This window comes from Antechinus flavipes, chromosome 2, assembly GCF_016432865.1.
Source record: "Antechinus flavipes isolate AdamAnt ecotype Samford, QLD, Australia chromosome 2, AdamAnt_v2, whole genome shotgun sequence".
Taxonomy (NCBI): domain Eukaryota; kingdom Metazoa; phylum Chordata; class Mammalia; order Dasyuromorphia; family Dasyuridae; genus Antechinus; species Antechinus flavipes.
This window is the reverse complement of record NC_067399.1, coordinates 650,470,311-650,483,218: the sequence shown is the minus strand read 5'-3', so window position 1 is coordinate 650,483,218 and position 12,908 is coordinate 650,470,311. Positions and strand designations below refer to the sequence as shown.

The following is a 12,908-nucleotide window of genomic DNA, read 5'->3' as shown; positions in this document are numbered from 1 at the left end:
ACAGTGGGGAGTCAGTCTGCGGCCACAGTGGGGGTCAGTCTGTGACCACATTGGGGAGTAAGTCTGCGGCCACAGTGGGGAGTCAGTCTGCGGCCACATTGGGGAGTCAGTCTGTGGCCACATTGGGGGTCAGTCTGTGACCACATTGGGGGTCAGTCTGTGGATTTTAAATCAGTTGGGAAGGAATAATAGCCCACCCAAATTCCCCATTCAAAGAAGGAGCCCCTTCCTCCTTTCCCTGATGCTATTTCGGGGTAGCTGTACTTTTTTCAAAGGAAATGGAAAGAACCGCAGAGAGCCGGCCGGGAAGCATAGTTCAAACACAGTTTTATTTGGTATCATTTGTAAATATATAAATAAATAAAGCACACTCAGCATCTATGGAGTCCACTTGAACAGAGGGAAACAAGGAGTGAGGGAGGGGACAGCAACAAGGATTCCTAAATGGAAGGACTGATGGACTTGGGGCGGGGAGGCTTAAGCCACAATTAGGAGGGAGAGGAAGATATCCAGCACATGGCTACTCAACACGTATGCTCCAGAACCTGATATTCACATGCAGCATGAGGTGTTCATCCTATCAGGGATAGGGGAGAAGGGAGGGATTTGGGTCCAAGAAAGCATCTGCTCTGGGACAGGGGGGTGATGGGGAGTGTCAGCTAACGGCTCCACGATCCTCGGCTCGGTCCGGGATTCTCTGGCTAGTTTCCACTGCCCTCAACCTCAAAGAGACAACAATTGAAACACAAAGTAAACACACAAGCCCGCTGTCATAACCCGCCCCGTCTCACCGCCCCGGACATAATGCCAAGTACGGACTCCTATGCAAACACGGCAGGGTGGCAGGTCTGCCACTGGTAGGACGCCCTCTGATCATCTCCAGCGATGGGGATGGGCCAAATCATTCCTCTCGCCCGTTCCCTCTGGGATTCAAGGCCCAGGTTGTTTTAGAGGTGACTGGTAACCTTAGGAGTTGGTCTGTGGCTAGCACTGGGCTGCAGTATGGGGCAAAAGTCAGAGGTCAGTTTGTGACCAAGTTTAGAGGTCAGCCGTCAGCCAGGATTAAAGGGTCAGATTATGGCTGGGATGACTGGCATTGGGGCTCATTATGTCATTATTATTAAGGCTCATTCTGGGTATGAGGTCAAGAGGTCAATAAATGACTAGTTTAGGGTCAATTTTTATTCCATCTGTGCAAGAGCCTCTGAAGGCCATCACTCCAGCCCTATGGTGGGAGGACAATCAAGGCAGTTGTAGGACAATCAGGGGTAGAAAAGGAGATGGAGGCACAGTGCATGGAGCGCTGGGTCTCAAGTCAGGTAGACTCATCCTCCTGAGTTCAAATCTGGCTTCATAGCTAGCTATGAAAGCCTGGGCAAGTCACTTAAACCTGCCTGCCTCTGTTTCCTCATCTGTAAAATGAGTGGGGAGAAAGAAATGGCCAAACACTCCAGCATCTTCACCAAGAAAACAGCAAATGGGATCACAGAGAGTCTGACGTGACTGAAGTGAATAAGCGACGATAACAGCAGAGTCCTCCTAGAGAAAGATGCTCTAGGGGTAAGGGGTCATGTAACAGGAGAAGGAGCTGGGGAAAGACTGGGGAGCAGGGTGGGCAGGTCCATGGAGAGAAAGACCTCTAGTGGCTGCTGTCATTAAATAGGTTTTCCCCAAATCCAGGAAGCTGAAAATTGGAAAATCCTGGAGGGCTCCAGACAGAAAACCTGGGAGCCCCAAGGAGAGGGGAAGGGAGCATCTGAACTCTACCTCCTCGGTAACTTCTGCAGCCTCTGCTGACTGGTCTTCTGGACCTGTGTGCTCAGGTTGGGCTGGGTGCACCAAATCCTCCTAAGAAAGAAGAAAAACACTGGCTGGTTAGAGGGCTTAGGGCAGAAACTGGGGGGCACTGAGGGGGTTTTAAGCATGACAAAAAGTAAGAGAGCGGGAGGTGGGGGCTGAGAGGGGAGGAGAAGGGGACACAGAATGGAAGGGTTAGAGGGAAGAAGGAAAGCAGGCAGAGGTAGAGATAAAGAGAGAAGGAAAGATGAAGGGAACGGGAAGGGAGAGGAGGAGGGAGACAGAAGGAGAGAGGAAGGGAGGGGAAAAAGGAAGGAAGGAAGGCAGAGGAGCAGGGAGAGAAGGAGGGAGACAGAAGGAGAGAGGAAGGGAGGGAAAGAGGAAGAAAGGAAGGCAGTGGAGCAGGGAGAGGAGGGAGACAGAAGGAGAGAGGAAGGGAGGGAAAGAGGAAGAAAGGAAGGCAAAGAGGAAGGGAGAAAATGAGGAATGAAGAAATAAGAGAGGGAGAAAGGGAAATAAGAAAAGAGGGGCAGAGAGGCAAATAGATTCATCTCTGGGACAGAGATGATCCCCAGCCTACCACTGGAGGCATTCACTTCTTAAATGCAAATAGAATTAAATTGAATGGAATATCCCCAGTTCACATATCCCGGAAGCAGCCAGCCTGGTCTTTCTGCACCCAAGAGAAGATAGCATTGCCAAGGGCTAATCCAAGAACCCTCATTAGGCAAGCCCTTTGCAGCATCCCTGACAGATGGACCCCCCTCCCCCACTTATGAAGATGTCCAGTAATGGCCAACCCACCCAATGGAGCCGGTGGCATTCTGGAACACTGTTTTTCAGCAAGCTTCCCTGAGATCAAGTCTAAACCTTCTTCCTAACATTACCACCCAATTCTCCTAATTCCACAGGAAGATTGGGGTTAGCTGGCTCCAGATACTATTTGTATCTCCTGAAAGTTGCTGCGTGAAATGTGGGAAGGAAGGGTGGGAAATGGCCCCTTGGAATCCTTTGTTCTCTAGAACTAAAACTCTTTGTTCTTCCAAGTCCTGAACTTTCTGTTTCATGCTTGCAGTCTTCCTATTTGAATGGACACATCTGAGATCCTAAGGACTGATTGTCCTGTCATCAGACCCATTTTCTAGATAAGGAAACTAAGGCAAGGGGAACAGCAAACCTTAGGAGGACTTGGGACAACTGCAGAAAATGTCATGCAAATGAACTGGTGGTTTGGAGACAGCCAACTAAGCGGTCCAATGAATAGTGATGGATTTGGGATCCAGCAAGACCCGCATCCTAGTCCTGCTTCAGATACTTATTAGCCACAGGGCAACTTATTTCAACTCCCTCAGGCACAGTTTATCCATCTGAAAAATGGAGCTAATAACAGCTCCTCCCTCCCAGAATTGGTGTCTGATCAATCGAGATAATATTTCTAAAGGACCTGGCAATTCACGTGGAAGTCTGAGTTACTATAACTCTTAGATGATTCTCGGTAGCTGCTGGCCCCATTACTGGTCCTACAGGTGACAAGGAAGAGGGGTGCCCCAGACCCTGACCTCCTCCCAACCCACGTTATGTCTTCAGGCAAACAGCGGAGGTTATTTCATTCCTACAAAAGGGATGTTCATTAGTCCAGGCTCTTGCCCTGGAGTCCCACCTGAGACTCGCTCTTAGCCTGCCAGCTTCTCCAGCCGGGCAGCACAGCCAGGAGGGTTTCCCTTGGGCAGGACTGTCTGCGTCTATAACTGGGGCACTGATATCTCAGAATGGGACGCTCTCCATATCCTTGGCGGCTCCCGGATTCTCAAACACGGAGCCGAGGGAGACTGGGCACAAAGAGCTCTCTTCTGCTCCTCTGCCCTGTAACCCCAGCCTTCCTCACCGGTCCTGGCGCCGTGGAGCCCCCGATTCCCAGCCCAGGGGGCTTCCCTTACTCCAGCCACCTGCTCATGCAGGTTTGTAACAGACGGAGGGGCCACAGTCAGAGAAAATTGAAATAAAAAAGGCGTTTAAGGCACAGATGAATGATGTCGACAAATGTCAACATTTCCATCATACTCTAAAACTAATGGAGAGATTTTCCTATATTTTGTCCTTCATGCCTCATAGAATCCATTTTACAGATGAAGAAACCGAGGTTGAGATCGGTCAAAACTTCCCCAGGCTCCCACAGCCTCATGCCTAGGATCCAAACAGCAGGCTAGTGTAATAGATGGGTGTGGGTGGAGAGTCACAAGGTCTTAGCTCTTGAGTCAGCCCCATCCCATCCCAGGGACAAGAAAACAATCATGGGTAAACACATTGGATGTGTGGGTACAGAGGCATTGGGAAGAAAACACTTACAAAGACCCCAGTCCCAGCCCAGAGGGGACACTCACTAGCTGAAGAGACCCCGCTCAATTCAACTTCTGTGAGTTTCAGGTTACCCATCAGTAAAATGGGGGTAAAAATATATTCACTAGCTACCTCAATGAGTTGTGTTAGGGAAAGTACTTAAAAATGCTTACAACCTGTAGAAATGGGAGCTCCTAACTGCTTTATCTGACCCTAAGTTCCTTTTCCCAAGGGAAAATTGCCTCTAAAATGTCTTACGAAAAAAGGCCCGTTACTAGAACTAAATACTATTTGTTTGATTTTCCTCCCAAAATACATCAAATGGGTTATTAATTAGATCAAGGACTTCAGCAAAGCATCTGATAGTCTCTCCCTTCTTTGGGTATGGGAGGGAAGGGAAGAGAATATGCATTTATTAAGCAGCTACTGTATGTCATATATTAGAGAATCTCTAACATCATTTTAGACTTGAAGCTCAGAGGATTCATACACAGGACTATAGGTTTAGAAGTGGAAGGGCCCTTCAAGACCATAATGGCCAACTCCATCCTTTTTCAGAAGAGGATATTGAGGTACAGAGAGGATAAGTGGTTTTCCTATTGTTACATAGCTGATAAGTGTTCAGGGTGAGATTTGTATTCAGGTCTCCTGATTCTAAGCCCAACAAACTATCCCCAATAACAAACTCATCTCTAATGAAATCTTAGGGTGTGTTACACAAGCACGGTGCTCAGGAGAGAGATAATAGCCATAGATATTTTAATCTGATCGGACCACTCCTAGGGAATTGGGTTCAGTCTTGAATCCCCCATTTTTGAAGGAACACTGGTGAGCTAGAACCCTTCAGAGAGAAAGGGGGACCAGAATGGGGGGAAGAGTCATAGAAATATTGGGTGAATGAAGTTGAAATGATTAGGCTAGAAAAAAAAGAAGCCATGATTGGTGGGGTTGCCCCTCTCTGGAAGTCTACAATGGAGCAGCCACTTGTTGGGATATCTTAGAAAGGATTCCTGCTGCAAGAGGTCCCTTCTGCTCCAATTTTCTGTGAAAAATTCTTTCCAAGATTTTATTTTTATAGCCTAATAAATATAGTGATCGTGTTTAACTTATATTGGATTACTTGCTGTGTAGGAGAGGGGGGAGAGAAGGGAGAGAGAAAAAAATTGGAACACAAGGTTTCTCAAGAGTGAATGTTGATATATTGTATCTAGGATATACTGCAACATATTTAACATATATAGGACTGCTTGCCATGTAGGAGAAGGGGTGGAGGGAGGGAGGGAAAAAACTTGGAACAGAAGTGAGTGCAAGGAATAATGTTGTAAAAAAATTACCCTGGCATGGGATCTATCAATAAAAAGTTATTATAATTTTTTTTAAAAGAGTGAATGTTGAAAATTATCTTTGCATGTATTTTGAAAATAAAAGTCCAAAAATGAAAAAAATATATGATACTTTTTGCTCTTAAGGATTAAGAGAGTTAACCCACTGCTTCACAGGCTATGAATCTAGACTTTAACACTCACTAATCGTGTTACCATTTAATGTCTCTGGGCCTCAAAGAGATTGGACTCAGTGACCTCAGAGGTTCCTTCCAACTCCAAATTTATGATCCTGTGACTGAGGTTTAGCATACCTGGGTTCTGGTCCTACCCCAAAATCGACAAACTGCCTCAGTTTCCCCAGAACTACAAAGTTGATAATGATCACCATCCTTGCTGCCAAGGAGATCGGTTGGGTGACTCAAAAGAATCAGAGATCCATAGTCCTGGGTCACACAGTTATGTTGGGTTGGGACTAATGTTTTGGAAAGAACTTTGAAAAAGGCAATACATTCCTGAACGGCTCAGTCATGTAACCCAGGATAAAGCTACTCCCCCTCTCTGAAGCTCAGTTTCCTCACCTGTAAAATGGGAACAAAGCCTCCTTATGTTACCTATTAAGCAGGGCTGATGTGAAGAAAAGGACTTTGTTAGCCTAAGAGCAATGAACGGATAGAAGGGGAGCGCCATATGAGATGGGACCACTCCCAGCTGCTGGCCAGAGCCCTTGGAGTCGGCTGGGTGCCTCGGGGGCTGAGGATTTCCCTGAAATTCTGAGCAGGGACAACTCACCTTCCGAACAATCCCGGTGGTCACCACAATGTTTTCAGCTTCCTCCACTGTCTTGTTGGCCACGGTATTCACGCTGGCCACCATGGCATCGCTCACCATGTTAGCCTGTTCTTTGGTCTTTTCCGCAACTTGTTGGGGAAGAACAGAAAACATTTTTTTCTCTGGCTTTGGTTTTTCCTATCTGACCCCTCCCTCCTTCAGAGTGAGATTGTTTGTGCCTCCCAAAGGCCCCTTCCCACACAGAGTGAGTATGCTTTGTTCTGGTCACTCCAACACTGAATTTTGAGCTCTGTCTCCCAAGGAGGAAGGCGGAGAGGAGATTCCAGGATTCAGATCCGCAAATATGATTTCCCCTACTCATTTACGCGTCTTTTTCACTAATCATAGGCTCCAATGGTTCAGGGTCGTTTCCCCACACACACACACACAAGATATTCCCAGGAGTAAGGCACCCATTTGAAATGGGGCTAAAGAGCCAGACACAGAGAGAGAATTAGATAGAAGCCAGAGAGACAGAGAGAGGGAAAGAGAAGGAGGAAGAAAGGGGGGAGGGAAGGAGGGGAAGAGGAAAAGGGAGAAAGGGAGAGAATAGAGAGTGGGAAGGAGGGAGGAAGGGAAAGGGAGAGAAGGAGGGGGAAGGAGGGAGAGGAAGGAAGGGATGGAGGGAGGGAGGAAAATGCTGATTTTCAGCATTTTTCATTCCATTTGTGGGGGAAGAGCCCACACAAATGAGGCTGTGCCTTACACAATCCCAGACAACAGGGTTAATTTTTAAGGGGAGGGTTCCAGGAGTATTAGCCTTCAAAAAAACAATAAAATCATGGGGACTGGTCACAGCCAAGTCAGAATGACAGTGAATGTAATGGGAAGGAGAGTGCAGAAAGGCACATCAAACCCTTGTTTGGGCACCTGTTATCTGGGGGATTCTGGGGAATTTGGATTCTAGGGAAACATTTTTGTAGATAGAGTTCCAGTGACTGTCCACCCCTAGTATCACAGAGGGTCCCATTTCCTTACCTGAGGTCACACTCTGTACCACGCCCTCTTTAGTTTTCGTCCCTGTGAAGGAAACAAAGACCAGATCAATTCCCCGAACAGCTCAGCCAAGCAATGAGCCCTTGGCTTGGATTCTTCCTCCCATTACTCCAAAGCATGTTCTGTGTCCACAGGATAGGAAAAGAAAATATAATACAGGAAAATGGAGGGTCTTCTGATGGAAGGAGTGAGCCTTTGCTCAGATTTAGGCAGTAAAGGGAAGGAAAGATTCAAAAAGAGGTGGGAAAATAGGCAAGATGGAAACAGATTAAAGCAATTCAGGGCAGAGATTAGAGGAATTGGGAAATGGAAACTAAAGAGATGGGTGGTGACAAAATAGTGGAAAGGGGCAGAGATAGGGGTGAGAAGGGGCGCAGAATCAATGGAATAAAGGAGCAAGTAATGGAGATATGAACAATGGATGAGAATGGAAAAATAAAACAACATATTGGGGAAGAATCTAAAGAGGAGAGAAACGGAAAATGGAAGTGAGCAGAAGATGGAAAAGGAAAAGAACGAGAGATGGGGGAATGGGGTGGGGACAGTGAATGGAGTGACCAAGATGGAAGGCATCGGTGATGAAAGGAGATGGCGGAGCTATAGAAGGAGGATCCTTCCACCCCAAGTCTGGCCCTTCCTCGTTTGCCCTCCAGAGATCATTCAGGGAGGGAATGATCAAGTCTAGCTCTCTCCTGGGGTCTGATGTGTTATTGTAAGTGGTATATTCATATCCATTCATTAGGGGAAGGACAGTCTACATCAAAGAGCTCTTTCCTTCCGTGTCTGGGAGAACCCAATAGGAGTGGATGGGCAGGATGGAAGGGTCTGAATACAGAGGAGAAGGGCAGAATAACCGGTTCAAGGTACAGCTTCCTCCACCGCCCCCCACAAGCTGCCTGCCTAGAATTTCATGCTCCCCTCCCCATGACTGCCCCTTGGATCGAGCCCCTAATCCTGGGCTCTGCCTTGGGACCTGCTACTGTCATAATCTGGTTCCCTGAGCTCAGAAGCCCTGTCTTCCCCTCCTACTTCTTGGAGCCACTAGAGAGCATCAGCAAAGTGGAACAATGGGGAGCCCAGAAGGTCTGACTTCGAGTCCTACCTCTCTCATTCACAAGCTGTGCAGTTTGGGGAAGATCATTTACCCATTCTGAGTCTGAGGTCTTAGAGGGGGTCCTTCACCAGGTCTGAATCATCTGAATCTACAAGTTTATCTCTGACTAAGGGTCTTCCAGATCATGCCCAATAGCATGGCTTGAAACAGAGTCCTGGACTAAATGAACTCTGGAGATAGTGAATAGACATGAAGAAACCCATTTCCGAAAACTTCTGGGCTAAATAGAATTAGAGAATAAAAGAAGAGCTGAGTCATAAAGTCAGTTTTCATTTCAGAGGCTTGGGAAGTTGAGATTTCTACGGCGGGCTGGAGGAGACACCTTGGAACTGGATAATTAAGGGAGGGGCTGGTGGGATTAGGGGCAGCCTTTCCCTCCCCTGTCTCTTCTTCGCCTCCAGCTCTGACCATTCCCCCCTCCTGCAGGCCTCCCATGCTCCCAAAGCTGCAGACGAGTCCCGAAGTGACCGGAAAGCCAGGTTTGCTCCCCCAGGGGAAGCAGCAGGTGCCTGTTGTGAGACAGGATGTGGGGGAGGGCTGGTCTGCACGTGTCTGCCCCAGTCTCAGCTTTTCGAGGCCCCCTGAGTCACAGGCCAGTCTGCTAGGACACAGCAATGTCTCGTTCCTCCAGACAAAGCCAGGCACAAAGTCACTGCCCCCAAGGAGAGCTTCAGAGGAAAAGATGCAGCAATGATCATGAGAACAGCAAGCAGGGAGGGAGAGAGTCCAAGAATCAATAGCTCCGTTTTAGAGATGAGGAAATTGAGATTCTGTGTCCAAAGGTCTCCCCTTTGTGGTCTCTTTAACCCCCCCATCTCCCTCCTCCAGCCATTGAGCAGAGGGACCACCAGCAAAGCCAAAGCCAAGGGAGACCTCAGCTAGAGAGGGAGCAGAGAGTTTGCAAGGACTTTTTCACTGGGCAGTTGGGTTTGTCACAAGAGTCCTCCCCCCTCCCCCAGCTTCTCCCCCTTCCTCCCCGCCCAGTACATTTGTGGACCCTGCGCACAAGCATCCATGTTTGGGGCTGGTGGGCTGCCTGCTGGGCTCTGGGCATGAGGGCGACCTTGACATCCATCGGCCTCCATTCAGAGACGCTCCTGCAGATAGAGCGGCCCTAGGGCGTGGTCCTGATGGCAAAAGGCCCAGTTTTCTCCTGATCTCTCTGTAGCCTGCACACATCCCCCCTCTCGAACCTGCCCCAGTTTCTCTATCCCTTCCCCACAGAACGTCTGACCTACAGGGAAATCCGAACAGAAGCCTCGATTGTAGCAAAAGTTAGGGTGGGGGAGGGACCCCCAATTAAGATATCCAGGGAAGGACCACTGGTCATCCCAGACAGACTTCCAGGCTGGTGAGGTCGGGGTTCAGGCAGCATCAGCCCTACCCCCTTATTAATTACACAGCATGGGGATCTTCCATGGACCTCTGGTAACCGAGCCTGCAGGAGCACATTTGGACGTGAAAAACTAGCACTTATTTGGACTTACATGGATAGCACTACAGAACCCCCAGCAGCTGTGGAACTGCCCCCCAGGAGTATACTTAAGAACCCCACGATGATGATGGGGACCTGCCTGAACTGGGGAGGGGGGGCGCTTCCCAGGCTTTCTACTTGTCTGGGGTCCCCCCTATCCTGGGCTGGATGAGGATGCTGAGTGCCCCTCCCCCGCGGGGATACTTCCTCCCCCAGACTCCCAACTCACCCACATACATGACCCCCTCCTTGGTCTTCTCAGCAGCCTCGGTGACCCCCTGCTTGGTCTTCTCCACGGCCCCTACCACGCCCTCCTTAGCGATGGAGAACCCTTTCTTAAAGACGTCCATGGCAGCTGAGCGTGCGACGGGCTCCCGGGGCGGACTGGGGTGCAGCCGGACAGAACGCGGACCCTCTGCGGCCCCTGCTCAGTGCAGCTCGAGAGAGAGCGAGTGTTGCCGCGCCGCCGCCGTCGGTCCCCAGCTGATGGCCGGTTCGCTCCCTCCCTGCCCGCCTGTCTCTTATTGATAAAGTGCACTGCGGAGGAGCCAATGCCAGCAGCCGAGCGGTGCTGAAATATTAATGCTGTGGCGTGGCGGGGAGCGGCGCAGAGCTGAGAAGAAAGGAGCGCGGCTGGCCCCCAGCCAGCCCCGGGAAGCTGCAATGCTCTCATTAACTCCTCCAAGGGCAAGCTCCTCCTGGAAGGAGAAAGGGCCCCCGGGAGCAGCCAGCCCGGCTCTCCAGGACCCTGCCGCAAGCCAGCCACGGCCTTCGGTATTCCGGGGTCCTGGGGCCCACTCTTTGATGTCTCCCTGCCCCCACCTTAGGACTGGAGGTGCTCCCTCCTGCACCCCAGATCCCAAGGATCCTGCTTCCACTGCCAAGAGGGGCCCAGACCCCGTCCTCCATTCCTTCCCAGGGCTCCGCTCTGTTCTGATCCACCTCAGAAGAGCCTGACTTGTCCTTGAGCTCCAGGAAAGGGACCTGGGGGATCATTCAGCCCAACCTGTCCCCATGCAGGACCCCTGACAAATGGTCCTCCAGGCACTGTCTGGAAACGGCCTGTGATGTTCCCTGCCCAACATCACCTCCTCAAACACTTGTACACACTCGTACTTTCTCAAATGACCCCCTTGAGCATCGATGGATGATTTATGACCAGATCCTATATGTGGGATTGGACGCCAGAGATGCCAGAGATTCAACAGAACGTATACCTGTGGGGATCCTGGTCCAGAGAATGGGAACATTACTGAGGTTTGTCTGGGATCATCCGCCTAGGGCTGGAAGAAAACTCAGAGCCCATTTGGCCCTCTCAATTTACAGAACAGGAAAACGAGTTGATGATTCACAGAGACAAAGTTCGAATCCAAGCAGTCCAGCAACTGTGTCCTCTGCCCTCACTGAATGGTCTCTAGCCTGCTCTTGGGGGAAGTGCATCCGATCAGCTCTTGGGGTTCAGGGAGGAGAGAGAGGAGATCTCCCTCCCCACTTCTGTCTATTCACTTCGGATAGTATAGAAAGGAAGGCTGCTAGCTAACTGCGCCACAGCTGCCAGCAATGGGCCCTAGACACTTGGGTCCCACAGTCTGTCCCATCGAAGGCATGAACTACCCACCCAGATTCAGTTGGCCCTCTCCTAGAGAATGCTGTGAGATAATACAGGGCGGTGGACCGATTCTGCAGCTAAAAAGACAGAGACACAAAGTAATAGTCTTTTCCAAGGTCCTGTGGTGAGTCAGAGAAAAAAAGTTTGGACAAAGGCCAGATGAACTCACAGCCTAGTCCTTCATCCATTTTATCCACCACACCACATCCAAGACAGCAAGATTCTCTCTTCCTTAAGTCTTTAGCCTGATGTTCAGGGCTCCTAGAACATCCTGCTCTTGAATATTAACGAGGGCTAAACAAACAACTCTTCCCTCTAAGAGCAGATGTGTCCAGCTGTAAATCATACCTTCTTCTCACCTCTCTGATCTCATCTCCCGCAAGATTCAGCTATCATTGTTAAGCATGTGCTTCCCAAATCTCCATGTCCAAACCCTCATCTCTCTCCTTAACTCCATTATAATAATAATATACACACTATCAATTGCCTGTTGAATATCTATACGCAGATGTCCTGTAGGCCTCTCAAACCTAACACGTCCAAAATAGAACCCATTAGCTTCCCCCTGCAATCCCCTCTAGAATTTCCCTACCTCTGTTGAGAACACCGCCATCTTTGTACTCACCCTGTTGGCTGCCTTATAATTGTCTACTCCACACTCTCTCTCACTCCATACATCCAATCGATTACTACATATTAATGATTCTATCAACTGACCCTTTGTGAAAATTCCCTTATCTCTGCTCACAAAGCCATGTCCTGGATATAGACCTTCATCCCCTTTCTCCAGAACTATTGCAGCAACTTCCTAACTGGTCATCCTGTCTCATCTTTCTCCATTACAATCCATCTTACATCTTCCAAACTGATATTCCTTTTCTTTTAAAATTTGATTTTTAATTCATGGAATAAAATAAACATTTCCACAACATAATACAATTTTTTAAAAAAGATGATTTCCCATGAAACTGCAAATCTAATGTGCAAAATATGCTATTTCTTTCAAATATGCAGCAAAATTATCATGTAAATTTCTTTTTTTCTTCTCTCCATTCCTTCCCCAAATCCAGGCTCTAGAGATGCATTCCATTTGGCATAGATAAGTATATACATGTATATGTATATTATATATATATGTATGTACATATACACATCTATATAATATTATATATTTTAAATTATTCTATACATATTTATAATTATCAATTCTTTTTCTGGATGCAGACAGTTTCTTTCTTCAAATGGCCTTTATAATTAATTTGGTTATTTATAATAGTCAAAATAATGTATTCACTCAAAGTTGTTCTTAAAACAATATTGCTAACTGCATATATCCTTTGATCCAGCAGTCTCACATTTCAAAAAAGTGAAAAGGACCTATATGTGCACAAAATGTTTGTAGCAGCCCTTTTTGTAGTGGCAAGGAAC

The 12,908-nt window shown here is 48.3% G+C and overlaps 1 protein-coding gene across 1 annotated transcript; it reads right to left on the bottom strand.

Moving 5' to 3' along the window:
* Window positions 1-310: 310 nt before the first annotated feature.
* On the bottom strand, window positions 311-10,429 carry SNCG (synuclein gamma). The gene is made up of 5 exons (XM_051982394.1): window positions 10,101-10,429; window positions 7,266-7,307; window positions 6,249-6,376; window positions 1,768-1,848; window positions 311-722 (listed from the first exon to the last, which is right to left on the bottom strand). Exons 1-5 carry the CDS (start codon window positions 10,219-10,221, stop codon window positions 702-704), a joined length of 393 nt encoding a protein of 130 aa, XP_051838354.1. The 5' UTR covers window positions 10,222-10,429; the 3' UTR covers window positions 311-701.
* Window positions 10,430-12,908: the final 2,479 nt, after the last annotated feature.

Coding starts and splice junctions, on each gene's coding strand:
- SNCG (XM_051982394.1), bottom strand. CDS start 10,221: ATGGACGTCTTTAAGAAAGGGTTCTCCATCGCTAAGGAGGGCGTGGTA. Junction 7,308..10,100: donor GGAGGGGGTCATGTATGTGG/GTGAGTTGGGAG, acceptor TTTCCTTCACAG/GGACGAAAACTAAAGAGGGC. Junction 6,377..7,265: donor GGTACAGAGTGTGACCTCAG/GTAAGGAAATGG, acceptor TTCCCCAACAAG/TTGCGGAAAAGACCAAAGAA.